The sequence below is a fragment of the Thalassophryne amazonica genome, chromosome 10 (genome assembly GCF_902500255.1).
Source record: "Thalassophryne amazonica chromosome 10, fThaAma1.1, whole genome shotgun sequence".
NCBI lineage: Eukaryota > Metazoa > Chordata > Actinopteri > Batrachoidiformes > Batrachoididae > Thalassophryne > Thalassophryne amazonica.
In genome coordinates, this window is record NC_047112.1 from 117600323 (window position 1) to 117613481 (window position 13159).

General features: G+C 45.5%; 1 protein-coding gene across 2 annotated transcripts in view; it reads left to right on the top strand.

Moving 5' to 3' along the window:
- The first annotated feature begins 9541 nt into the window (after positions 1-9541).
- scamp4 (secretory carrier membrane protein 4) overlaps positions 9542-13159 on the top strand; it is a 58154-nt gene continuing 54536 nt past the window's right edge. Inside the window, exons 1-2 of one of the 2 annotated variants that reach the window (XM_034180756.1) lie at positions 9542-9695; positions 9987-10304. In XM_034180756.1, the coding sequence (XP_034036647.1) occupies positions 10289-10304 (16 nt within the window). In that variant the 5' untranslated portion in view covers positions 9542-9695; positions 9987-10288. Of the gene's footprint in view, positions 9696-9760; positions 10305-13159 lie in introns of those variants that run through there. The other variant, XM_034180755.1, reaches the window with a different exon arrangement.

Genomic DNA, 13159 nt, shown 5'->3' on the forward strand with positions numbered 1-13159 from the left:
TTCTGTTTCAAACTTCACTCCAGTCATCATCTGTCTCAGCGACAGACATCTTATAGCTTTACAACATTCATTTCCACATAAATTCAGCATTATTTCATAATAAAAGACAACGGACCATCAGAGCGCCACAGCAGCACAGCGGATGTCTGACATGCTGCTGCTCCTATGTCATCTTGGTGTGTCAGTGGCGAAATGAAATGATTATCGCCTTGTTTTCTGCTTAAAACAGCCTCATTTGTGCTTAAAACTGACTTTGATGATTTAAGAGGTTTTACCTTGTTGTCTGGTGGTTAATAATCACACTATTCCCTTTGATCACTTTGGCTGTAGAGAGTCTCAGACGTGCTGCTGTAGTCCTAAAATGACGCATGTGCAAATTGCGCAGTGAAAGCAGGACGGACCAATTTTTAGGGGGTTTGGTCGGCGGTTATTAATTAAATAAATCATGAATTGTAAATTGATAGCTTAACTATTTTTTATCTTTATTTTGATAGTACCTGCACCTGGATGTGTTGCTGTATGTGGTTAAATGATAAAAAAAGAAATGTTAAAAACGTAAAAGGTTCATTCAGTAGTTCAGCGCAGTTGACACTACTCTCTGAATAAAGGGACCCTAGCGAGGAGGAGGCCTTCACTCACTTTCACGTTTTTGACATATTGACGTTTTCATATCAGTATATATATATATATATATATATATATATATATATATATATATATACAGTAGTGTTCAGAATAATAGCAGTGCTATGTGACTAAACAGATTAATCCAGGTTTTGAGTATATTTCTTATTGTTACATGGGAAACAAGGTACCAGTGATTCAGTAGATTCTCACAAATCCAACAAGGACCAAGCATTCAATAATTATAATATATACACACACACATATGCACACTCTTAAGGCTATGAAATTGGGCTATTAGTAAAAAAAAAAAAGTAGAAAAGGGGGTGTTCACAATAATAGTAGCATCTGCTGTTGACCGCTACAAACTCAAAACTATTATGTTCAAACTGCTTTTTAGCAATCCTGTGAATCACTTAAACTAGTATTTAGTTGTATAACCACAGTTTTTCATGATTTCTTCACATCTGCGAGGCATTAATTTTGCTGTTTGGAACCAAGATTTGCTGGTTTACTAGTGTGCTTGGGGTCTCGTTGAAACACCCATTTCAAGGGCATGACCTCTTCAGCATAAGGCAACATGACCTCTTCAAGTATTTTGACATATCCAAACTGATCCATGATACCTGGTATGCGATATATAGGCCCAATACCATAGTAGGAGAAACATGCCCATATCATGATGCTTGCACCACCATGCTTCACTGTCTTCACTTGAATTCAGAGTTTGGGGGTCGTCTCACAACTGTCTGCGGCCCTTGGACCCAAAAAGAACAATTTTACTATCATCAGTCCACAAAATATTCCTCCATTTCTCTTTAGGGCCAGTTGATGTGTTCTTGGCAGATTGTAACCTCTTCTGCACATGTCTTTTATTTAACAGAGAGACTTTGTGGGGGATTCTTGCAAATAAATTAGCTTCACACAGGCGTCTTCTAACTGTCACAGCACTTACAGGTAACTCCAGACTGTCTTTGATCATCCTGGAGCTGATCAATGGGTGAGCCTTTACCATTCTGGTTATTCTTCTATCCATTTTGATGGTTGTTTTCCGTTACTTTCACGCGTCTCTGGTTTATTTTGTCCATTTTAAAGCATTGGAGATCATTGTAGATGAACAGCCTATAATTTTTTGCACCTGCGTATAAGTTTTCCCCTCTCCAATCAACTTTTTATTCAAACTACGCTGTTCTTCTGAACGTCTTGAATGTCCCATTTCCTCAGGCTTTCAAAGAGAAAAGCATGTTCAACAGGTGTTGGCTTCATCCTTAAATAGGGGACACCTGATTCACACCTGTTTGTTCCACAAAATTGAAGAACTCACTGACCGAATGCCACACTACTGTATTGTGAACACTACTGTGTGTGTGTGTGTGTGTGTGTGTGTGTGTGTGTGTGTGTGTGTGGTGTGTGTGTGGTGTGTGGTGTATATATATATATATATATATATATATATTTAAGTAATGCAATCCCACTCAAGAATGTTGAAAAAAAAAATACATAATGTCATGACAGAAATCTGCCTGCTTCACTGGATTAAAGGTACAGTTTGTCATTTTTGAAGAAGCAAGCACATGCTCTGTCCATCAAATATTAATGTGGTTTTAACCTGTTTGTTATTATTGTATTAATTTAAACTTTGACAGAAACATGCAAAAAGACCTTTGATATTACAAATATTACAAAATGTCATTTTTGTTGGTCTATTCTTGCTTTCAATGCATCTAAACCATTGAAAATGAGTTTAAATAAGGGCTGGCCAATAACCTTTTACAGATATAAAACCATATAGCTTATGGAGGCTCCGCCCCCTGGACCCCTGGCCGTGACCCCCTGATCATGTAAATTACCCGGCACCAAACTGGTCCGAGCTAGAACCCTGGTGTTGAGGATGGTAGTAATTTTAAATGACAGCATAGGTTTGTTTGGAAATGAGACAATTCAGAGAAAATGAAAATTATTTTTCTCCGATTTACAATTAATTAACTTTTGATTCCTGTTTCTCTGTTTTACAGGAAGAAATTCGACTTTCAAAATGGCAGGTTTGTGGTTCAGAAATCTACACACACACACACACACACACACACACACAGTTGAGCTCTCAGAGCCTTTCCTGGTGCCACACATCTCCACCACACTACTGAACCACCTTGGGCCCTGATTGAGAACCACCCGGGTAGACCGACTGAAAGTAGTTATCTGTCTGCCACAGCCAGGTGTTTTCTGGGCCTTTTCCAGTTCAGGGGTCCTGAGTACATAGGTTCCTCTGTGTGCGGATCATGCCAAGACAAATTTGTCACATGGTCACATGTAGTTGCTGATGTTCCCTGTGTATGTACACCTCATCCGAGACTCCCGAAGTTACTATTCCTGTGACACCAAGTCATTCCAGCTATACCTAAGGATCCTCCGAACAGACCCACTGCTAAAGACATCCAGTCGTTGCCTTACTTCATTGGGTAAAGTTCTGAGCCCTCAGTTTATCAACCTGTGTAGAGAAAAACTTATAAATGTTGTCATATGAACAAATTTTAGTTTGTGTGAAAGTACCAAAAAATCCATATATATCAAACAAAGTGATCAGTATCAGCTGTTGGTAACTCCCACATGTTCTAAAGAACATGCTCGTGCACATTCGTGGTTATTTGCATTCAGAAACACCCTCAGTTAACCATATGTGGAAACAAAACATTCATTTGTTGCTTGTATTCCTCATCGTAATAACGGGGACGAGAAAGAGTCTACTTTGGTGAGACAGAGCTTGAGGTTCATGGTGTGTCATCGCAGCCAAGGGATGAAAAATACAAAAAAATATTTTGTCAGAGTAGTGAGACAAAAAAGAGTGAACAAAGATTATTTTCTTTTTTTTTTTTTTACAGAAAGTACAACAAATTTATGTGAAATGACTGGAAGACATTTGCAAAGATGTTTGACAATATTGCACATAACTCTGAGTCACTGAATAACTGAATAACTCTGAATAACTTAATTTTGTATTCATCCTGCAGAAGGAGGAGGAGTTATACAGTCTGATTTCCACAGGCAGGAAAGACCTCCTGTGGAGTTCTGTGGTGCACATCAGTGGTTTCAGTCTACGACTGAAGGTGCTCTGACAGGACGTCAGTGTGGCATGCAGGGGGTGGGAGGTGTTGTCCTGGATGGTGAGCAGTTTTTCTCAACATCCTCCTCTGACACCTCCACCACAGATTCCAGCTCCACCCCAGGACAGAGCCATCTCTCCTCATGAGCTTCTTGATTCTGTTCGTGTCAGCTGCCTTCAGCCCCGCTGCCCCAGCACACTACAGAGTAGAAGATGACGCTGGAGACCACTGAGTGATAAAACATCTGCAACATATTTCTGCAGACATTGAAAGATCTGAGCCTCCTGAGGAAGGACAGTCGGCTCTGACCTTTCTTATACACAGCATCTGTGTTTACAGTCCAGTCCAGTTTGTTGTCAGTGTGGACACCCAGGTACTTGTAGTAGTCCAGTGTCCACCTCAGTTCCATTAATGGTAACTGGATTTGGACGGGTCTTTTTGTCTTCTGAAGTCCACCACCAGCAGAAATGCGTGCGCACGTGCAAAGCCGGATCCAGCTTCACCTCTTTCACGATCGTGGCACATTAAATAACGTCCATTAATTCCTGGAAATAATTTATTCTGAGTTTTTCCAATGTAACAAATCCATCTCCGTGTCCAGGCAGTCTGTTAAAAATAGTGTCAGATGTCCCCATGTCCATGTCCACAGCTTCAGTAAACCAGCATCCACACAAACAGTGCGTCTCCACGCTTTAGGCTCCAAAATCCGACACTCTGAAAAAGTTAAAAGTGTCGGGGTGAAGTGTGTGGTCTCCTCTCTGTAAATCCGAGCCATCATTTCCGAACGGCATCTCAGAAGCTTCGTTTTTGGACGGAGCAGGTTTGTTTCCTGTGTTGTGTTGTGGGTTGCCTGTTCCTGCTGCTGCTGCTCCTGTCTCTCTCTCCCTGCACAGGTGGCGCACCTCAAACTGATCAACACCCCTGCTCTTCACTTCATCTTTGCCAGAAACTCTGCACATCTTCCAAGGTAAACTGGCCTCTCGTCTGTGTATACACAATTGTACTCAGAGCTCCCATGCTCATGTTTGTTTTCACTAACTTTTTGTCTGAGTTCCCAAGCTCAGCATTTTGTGGTTATCATTTTTCTCTAGCTCTACTCATATCTACAGTTGCGGCTTGTTCAACACTCTGGACTCAGCTAAGATAAACTGTCACTTGTTTTGTCTAAGAACAAACTCCAATCCAATTCTGGAATTCTCTGGTACTGACTCGAGTCGTGTGTTCAGTATTGACTCACCTTATGTTTCTCCTCCAGACACCACTTTGACAGCTTGTAGCCAGCCACCTGGCTACCGGATTGCATCATCTGAGTTCAACACCACCTGGACTGCAGTTCCCTGACTCCACCGCCAAGTGGGCCCTGTCTCCACCTTGCAAGGCTGCCTCATCCTCCACATGCATTCACCCCATAGTAAATAAACCAGTGTTCTGTATCCACCCCGTTCTCTTTTGCTTCCAGCATTTGGGTTCCTCGTTCCACTCCAACCCGAACCACAACAGAAGTTTCTGTCCACGTCATGGACCCAGCGGGGGCAGATCGGTTGCAGAAGGCGCTTACAAGTCAGGGCGAGTACATCCGGAAGCTCCAACACTTAGTGGACTCCATCGCTGATCATGTGAGCTCACTAACTGATCATATCAAACACTCTGACACTCGGCTCACAGATCTTTCCACGCAGATCTCTCAGCTGTTGCTCGTACACACACCAACCCCACCTCCTGCTGCTCCGGCTCAGCTCATCACATCTTCGTTCTCCGCCGCGGCCACTGCGGTGTCACCCGACCCGTTCATCTGCCATCCCGAACCTTTTCTCCGGGTCGGTAGACACTTGCGCCTCTTTTTTAATGCAGTGCTCGTTTGTTTTCAGCCAGTGTTCCTCTCGTTACGGTTCCGATGGGAGTAAAATCGCATACGTGGTCAATTTGCTCTGGGGGTAGGCTCGTTCCTGGGCTACCGCCCTGGAGCAATAACTCTCCACTCCTCCATTCATTTTATTCATTCTCAAAGGAATTCCGCCTAATATTCGACCATCCAACTCGTAAGGATTCCATTTCTCAGCGTCTGTTTAACCTAAAACAGGAGCAACGCAGCGCGGTGGAGTTTTCAGTCGACTTCCGCATTCTTGCAGTGGAGGCCGAATGGAACACTGCGGCGCTGCGAAGCGTCTACATTACGGGTTGAACGACGCGCTTAAAGACAAGCTGGCGGTCCGGGATGAACCAGCTGATCTGGACTCTTATTTCTCGTCATTCAGCTGAACAATCGGTTGCGAGAGCAGCGCCGGGACAAAGGCCGTCGGGCTGATCGGGTTGCTTCCACTCGCCTCGCCCCGCGACAAGCACTGGGGCTGTCCCTTCCCAGCTCCACTGAGTCCACCTCCGACACGCCAGCTCCCCCTGCTGGTGAGCCCATGTAGCTCAGCAGGGCCAATTGTCCCCTGAAGAACGCCAAGGAGGCTGGCAGCGGAGAGTGTTTATATTGTAGTGCTAAGGAGCATCTCCTCAGCACTTACCCCATTTGGCCAATCGGCCAACGCACGCCCGTAGGGTCCAGGCTGCAGGTGAGCCAAGCCAAATTCACTGCTGTGGGCTCCAGTCGCATTCAATCAAGGCTACTATTTGTTTCCGCAGTGACACCTTTTCGGTTCCAACTCTGATTGACGCTGGAGCCAAAGGCAACTTCATTGATTCCTCATTGGCATCCCAGGCCAAAATTCCACTTGAACCACTCCCTTCCCCACTATCAGGCATGCTTTAGATGGCACGGCCCTTCCGGACATTACTCATCGTACTGAGCCTGTCACGTTAGTGGTTTCGGGAAATCACCATGAAACCATACAGTTTTTTTGTTATCTCTTCATCATCCCCCTTGGTGTTAGGCCATCCCTGGGTCTCCAAACACAGTCCCGGCATCGATTGGTCAACTAGGGCCATTACTCAGTGGAGCGAGCCTGCCTCAAGGGGTATCTTAGATCCTCGGTTCCTCCCAGTGTCGCGGTCAAGGAGAAGGTCCATGCACCTCCTGATTTGTCTTTAGTTCCTCCTGAGTATCACGACCTTGGTGAGGTTTTCAGCAAGAATCGTGCACTCACTACTTCCTCACCGTCCTTATGACTGTGCCATTGACTTGCCCCAGGCTTTCATCTACCCTCAGGTAGATTATACAACCTCTCCCACCTGGAGCGTGAGTCAATGGAGACCTATATCCGGGACTCCTTGTCCGATGGGTTGATTCGGCCCTCTTCGTTCCCCTTGGGGCAGGGTTCTTTTGTGGGTAAGAAGGACGGTACCCTTCGCCCCTGCATTGATTTTCGAGGGCTCAACGCCATCACTGTCCGCAACCGGTACCCATTACCCCCCCTGGATTCGGCGTTTAGCTCTTTGCCTAGGGCGACCAAATTGGACCTCCGTAATGCCTACCACCTGGTGCGTGTCCGGGAAGGGGATGGGTGGAAGACTGCTTTTAACACTCCCATGGGACACTTTGAGTACCTGGTCATGCCCTTCGGGTTGACCACTGCACCAGCCACGTTCCAGGCGCTCGTAAACGACGTGCTGTGCGACTATCTCAACCGGTTCGTCTTTGTCTACCTCGATGACATATTGATTTTCTCCCCGGATTACCAGACTCATACCAAGCACGTTCGCCTGGTACTCCAACGGCTGTTGGAGAACCGCTTGTTTGTCAAAGCCGAGAAATGCGGGTTCCATCTCGAGACTGTCTCCTTTTTAGGCTTCATCATATCCCACAATCAGGTCAAACCCGATCCTGCTAAGGTTAAGGCAGTCACAGACTGGCCAGTTCCATCCATAGTTAAACAGTTACAGAAGTTTCTCGGGTTCGCTAACTTCTACCGTCGGTTCATCCACGGGTTCAGCCAGGTAGCAGCTCCCCTCACTGCACTTACTTCCTCCAAGATCCCCTTTCAGTGGACACCACAGGCAGATTCCACGTTTGCTCAGCTCAGTGATTGGTTTCACCTCCGCGCCTATCCTCACTCAGCCGGACCCGGATCGTCAGCTCATGTGGACGTGGATGCCTCTGACTCTGGGATAGGCGCGGGTCCCAGAGATCAGAGGGCCATAACTGCATCCACCCTTGCGCATACTTCTCACGGCGGCTGTCCCAGGCCGAGAAGAACTATGACATGGGTAACTGGGAACTCCTGGCAGTTAGGGAGCACTTGCAGAGTGGAGACATTGGCTGGATGAACAGTCCCATTCATCGTCTGGACAGACCATTGCAACCTGGAGTACATTCAGTCTGCCAGGCGATTGAACCCCCAGCAAGCCAGGTGATCACTATTTTTTGGTAGATTCAACTTTACCATTTCATACCGACCAGGCAGCAAGAACATCAAGCCGGATGCTCTATCCCATCAGTACACATCTCCAAAGGAACCACAGGATCCTCGAGAAACCATTCTTCCCCGATCCATGATTGTGGGGGCGCTCACCTGGGATGTCGAGCGAGCCATCCAGGAAGTCCTCACCCATCATCCTGATCCGAGGGAGGCTGCCCGGTCGGCTTTTTGTGCCCCCCAAGGTTAGATCTCAAGTTTTACCATTCTGTCACTCTTCCAAGCTATCCTGCCACCCCGGGGTCCATTGCACCCTGGAACTCCTGCGTCGTCACTTTTGGTGACCTACGGCCCAAGTGGACGTTAGGGAGTTTGTTCAGGCGTGTTCAATCTGTGCCTGGGGCAAGACTTCCCATCAACCTCCCACTGGACATTTACAACCACTTCCTGTTCCCGGATGTCCGTGGTTGCATATCGGACTGGACTTTGTCACTGGGCGTCCTCCATCCCAGGGTAACACAGTCATCCTCACAGTCGTGGATCGGTTCTCCAAGGCAGCCCACTTTGTGCCCCTGCAGAAGATTCCATCTGCCCAGGAGACCGCCGACCTCCTGGTCCTCCATGTGGTCTGGCTGCATGGAATCCCCCAGGACATCATGTCTGACCGAGGGCCCCAGTTCACTTCGCAAGTGTAGCGAAGCTTCTGTTCCGCTATCGGGGCTTCGGTCAGTCTCTCATCCGGGTTCCCATCCCCAAACCAATGGGCAGGCAGAACGGGCTAACCCGGTGTGTCTCAGCCTCACACCCATGGACTGGAGTCAGCATCTTCCCTGGGTGGAATATGCACACAACTCCCAGTCTCCTCGGCCACCGGACTCTCCCCTTTCGAAGCCTCCCTAGGCTACCAACCTCCACATTTCCATCCCAGGAAGCTGAAATATCCGTTCCATCGTCATCTCAGACGGTGCCGTCAGGTGTGGAAGATGCCCGTTCTGCCCTCCTGAGGACCAGGACCCGGACTCGGAGCCATGCTAACCAGCACGGACTCCCGCCCCCGACTATCAGCCCGGGGCAGGAGGTATGGCTTTCTTTGCGGGACATCCCTCTCCAGACGGATTCGCTCAAGTTGTCGCTTAGGTATATTGGGCCGTTTGTGTTAACCGGGTGGTCAATCCGTCCGCCGTTCGGCTCCGGCTACCCCGTTTTCCTTGGATCCACCCGGTCTTTCACGTTTCCCGGTTGAAGCCGGTGCACACCAGTCCTTTATGCATCCTGCTCCTCCGCCTCCTCCTGCCCGGATCGTGGCCCTTGGACCGTCAGGAAGTACGGACGTTTGTCGTCGGGGGCGGGGTTTCCAGTATCTGGTGGACTAGGAGGGCTTGGACCTGAAGAACGCTCCTGGTCAAGCGGGCCTTATCCTGGACCCTTCCTCATCCGGGACTTCTACGGCACCATCCTTATTGTCCTGGTAGGTCGCTGGGGGCTCCCATTGGGGGGGGTTACTGTTGTGGGTTGCCTGTTCTACTGTTGCTGCTCCTGTCTCTCCTCTCCCTGCACAGGTGGCGCGACCCAAGTTGATCAACACATCTGCCTCTCTCTCATCAGTTCTCTGGATATAAAACCCGGCTCTTCACTTCATCTTAGCCAGAAACTCAATATATCTTCCAAGGTAAACTGGCCTCTTGTCTTGTACACAATTATACACAATTATACTCGGAGCTCCCATGCTCATGTTGTTTTCACTAACTTTTTGTCTGCGTTCCCAAGCTCAGCATTTTGTGGTTATCATTTTTCTCTAGCTCTGCTCATATCTACAGCTGCAGCTGTTCATCACTCTGGACTCAGCTAAGATAAACTGTCACTTGTTTTGTCTAAGAACAAACTCCAGTCCAATTCTGGAATTCTCTTACTGACTCGAGTCGTGTGTTCAGTATCGACTCACCTTGTGTTTCTCCTCCAGACACCACGTTGACAGCTTGAAGGTGGCCACCTGGCTACCGGATTGCATCATCTGAGTTGGTCACAACCTGGACTGCGGTTCCGTGCTTCCACCGCTGAGCGCGCCCTCTCTCCACCTTGCAAGGCTTCCTCATCCTCCACACGCATTCACCCCATAGTAAATAAACCAGTGTTCTGTATCCACCCGTTCTCTTTTGCTCCCAGCATTTGGGTTCCTCGTTCCACTCCAGCCCGAACCACAACAGTCTGTCAGTCACTGGATGTTTCTGTTTTTGCTAATTACGACGTCCACACACTGGAAAAATGCTTGAGAAAAGTGGTGAGTGAAACGTTTTGTAGAAAAGCACCCGCTAACGCTCAGAGTGAGAGGAATAAAATACATCAGAGATCAGTAACTATTGGCACGTGGTGCAGAGACACTTACAGTCATGAGTACTTTTATGTTGTCTTTACTAACTGGGATGTTAAAAAGCGTGAGACATGTCCTTTAAGTCAGAGTCCAGCCAGATAAACAGTGATTTTCCTAGAGCCCTCACCTCTAGATGAAATAAAAAGTGAATAAATTAATTTAGTACCTTTTGATTTAAGCAATATTTGTATTTTAAAAAGGAATAGCTAAAAGTCAAAGAAAGAGATGAACACAGGCAGGAACTGGGAGTGTACTAAAGTAGGCTTCACAGGTTTTTCTATGTCAACAACATTTTATTGAGTCTTAAAGTAAATAAATATGAATTAGTCACTGGATTCTTAAACCTGGTCATAATAGAAATCAAATCTGTAATTTTTGTCAAAAGCATGTCCTTTCAGACAATAATGGCATGGATGTCTCTCCATATGTCTGAGCTGAGCTCAGCTGGCTGCTAGAGTATGCAGGTCCCGCAGCCGCACAGTCTTGGGCTTCTGCACGTCAGCGCAGGACGTCTCATTTTGAGAGGAAAAAACCATTTTGACCGATTGCAGTTTATTGTTGTATTGCAAACGTTTGGAAAGCTTTGTCATTTGATTTAAACGGCGATTCCCTTTGAAGTTATTATTTTAATTATTTTATTTAGCCTTTATTTAACCAGGTTAGTCCCATTGAGATTACAAATCTCTTTTGCAAGGGCGACCGGCCAAGAGGGCAAGCAGCATAATTACAACAAATAAAATCATAACATCTCAGCATTAAAACAGTTTAACATAAAACATTTACATACAGACAAAGTAGACTGCAGTGATTTCACTAGAGCTTTAAACTCATTAGAGTCACAAGAGCTGAAGGTGAACTTCAGACTGTAATTTGTTCCAGGTATTAGGTGCTGAAAACCTAAAACCTTTCTTGCCCAGTTCAGTTCTTACTTTTGGGACAGCAAATTATAGAACACCCATTGAACAAAAAATATAGCTTTCATGCTTTTTTATTAAAAGACTAGACAAATATGACAGGTTACTGCCCAGAATGGCTTTGTTGTTGTTAAATTGTTTTTATTCAGTTATTAAATTAAACAGCAAAAAAAGGGGAAAAAAAGTCACAAAACCCCTGGCCCAGGGAAAAAAACAAAAATAATGGTTAAAAAAAAAAGGAAATAAGTCAATGCCCTGAATAAAACAAAAAGAACAAGATGCATCATCAAGGTCGCTGCATATGACATATGGTGCCATTAGTACGGCATCCCACATAAAAATCATTAAATAGTCATGTGGAACCCAGGTGGGAGAGGAAAGGGTCCCAGATGGCAGCAAACATGGACGAATCCGTTCTGGAAAATCTCAGGTCCTCCATCTGTATAACAGATATCATGTCAGTGATCCAACTTTTGAAAGATGGAGGAGTTGATGATTTCCACTCGTAGAGGATGAGCCGTTTAGCGACTATCATGCCTAAGTTGAGAGACAGTTGTGTAGTTTTCGGAAGACTCAAAGAAGCCTCAGAGCAGCCAAGAATAGCCAGTTCAGCATCGTGGGGGAATGGAACACATATACGCCTTTTCATACCAATCAAATATCTTGGACCAGAATGCTGTCAGAGAAGGGCAAAACCAAAATGCATGAGACAGTGTACTCTCAGACACTTTGCACCTGTCACACAATGGGGAAACAGAGGGATAAATTTTATGCAGCCAAACCTTTGAGTAATGAAGACGACGAACCACTTTAAACTGAATTAAATGGTGTCTGCTATTAATAGAACAAGACGTTATTGTACCTAAGCTGTTCTCCCATACTTGGTCAGAAATGCAGATGCCAAGTTCTGTTGACCAAATGTCTTTAATTTTACTACTAGAGATCGATTCACACTCTTCAAAAACATTTACAAATTTGACACTAAATGCTTAGAATCTGGGGAATTTTGCAAAATATTAAAAAAAAAATGTGTTCCCTTCTAAGAACCTCAGAGTTGGATATTTTACTTTGAACATAATGTCTAACCTGAAGATAGCGAAAAAAATGTGAATGTGGCAGACCAAACGTCTCCCTCAGTGATTCAAAAGATGCAAGATGTCCATTTACATAAAGGTGTTTAATAGAAATTAATCCTCTCTCTTGCCAGGAGATGAAAACTTTATCAGACCATGAAGGTAGAAACGAATGATTATAGCAAATTGGTGTTAAAACGGAAGTCTCAGGCAAGCACAGGGCCTTCCTAACCTGATTAAGAATCCTGACTGAATGCTTCAATACAAAGCCCAACCGCTTTAAATCTCCTGCCTTCTCTAGTTTAGAAAACAATAATGCAGGTAAGGAAGAGTTGACAACAGAGTTCGCCTCCATTTTTAGCCACAGAGGGGCACTGCTGGTCAGATTTTCAGGAGTTCCCCATTGCCAGTACATGAGGGCTCTTATATTAGCAGCCCAATAATGTCTGAAGCATGGCAAACCGAGCCCACCCTCAACCTTTGGCTTCTGCAGATGAATTTTAGAAATCCTGTGGGTTTTATAATTCCAAACAGGATAAAATTATAGCATCCAACTCTTTAAAAGTAGACGTAAGAAAGATAGGTAAATTCTGACAAAGATAAAGGAATCTAGGAAGAGAGCACATTTTAATTGAATTTATCCGGCCAATCATAGACAAAGGTAAAGTTTTCCAATTTTCAATATTTCATTTGAGTTTTGAAGCAAACTCTGCAAAGTTTAACTTGAACAGCAACCGAGAATCCCTGGGAATAGTTAAACCAAGATATGTGAAACAAT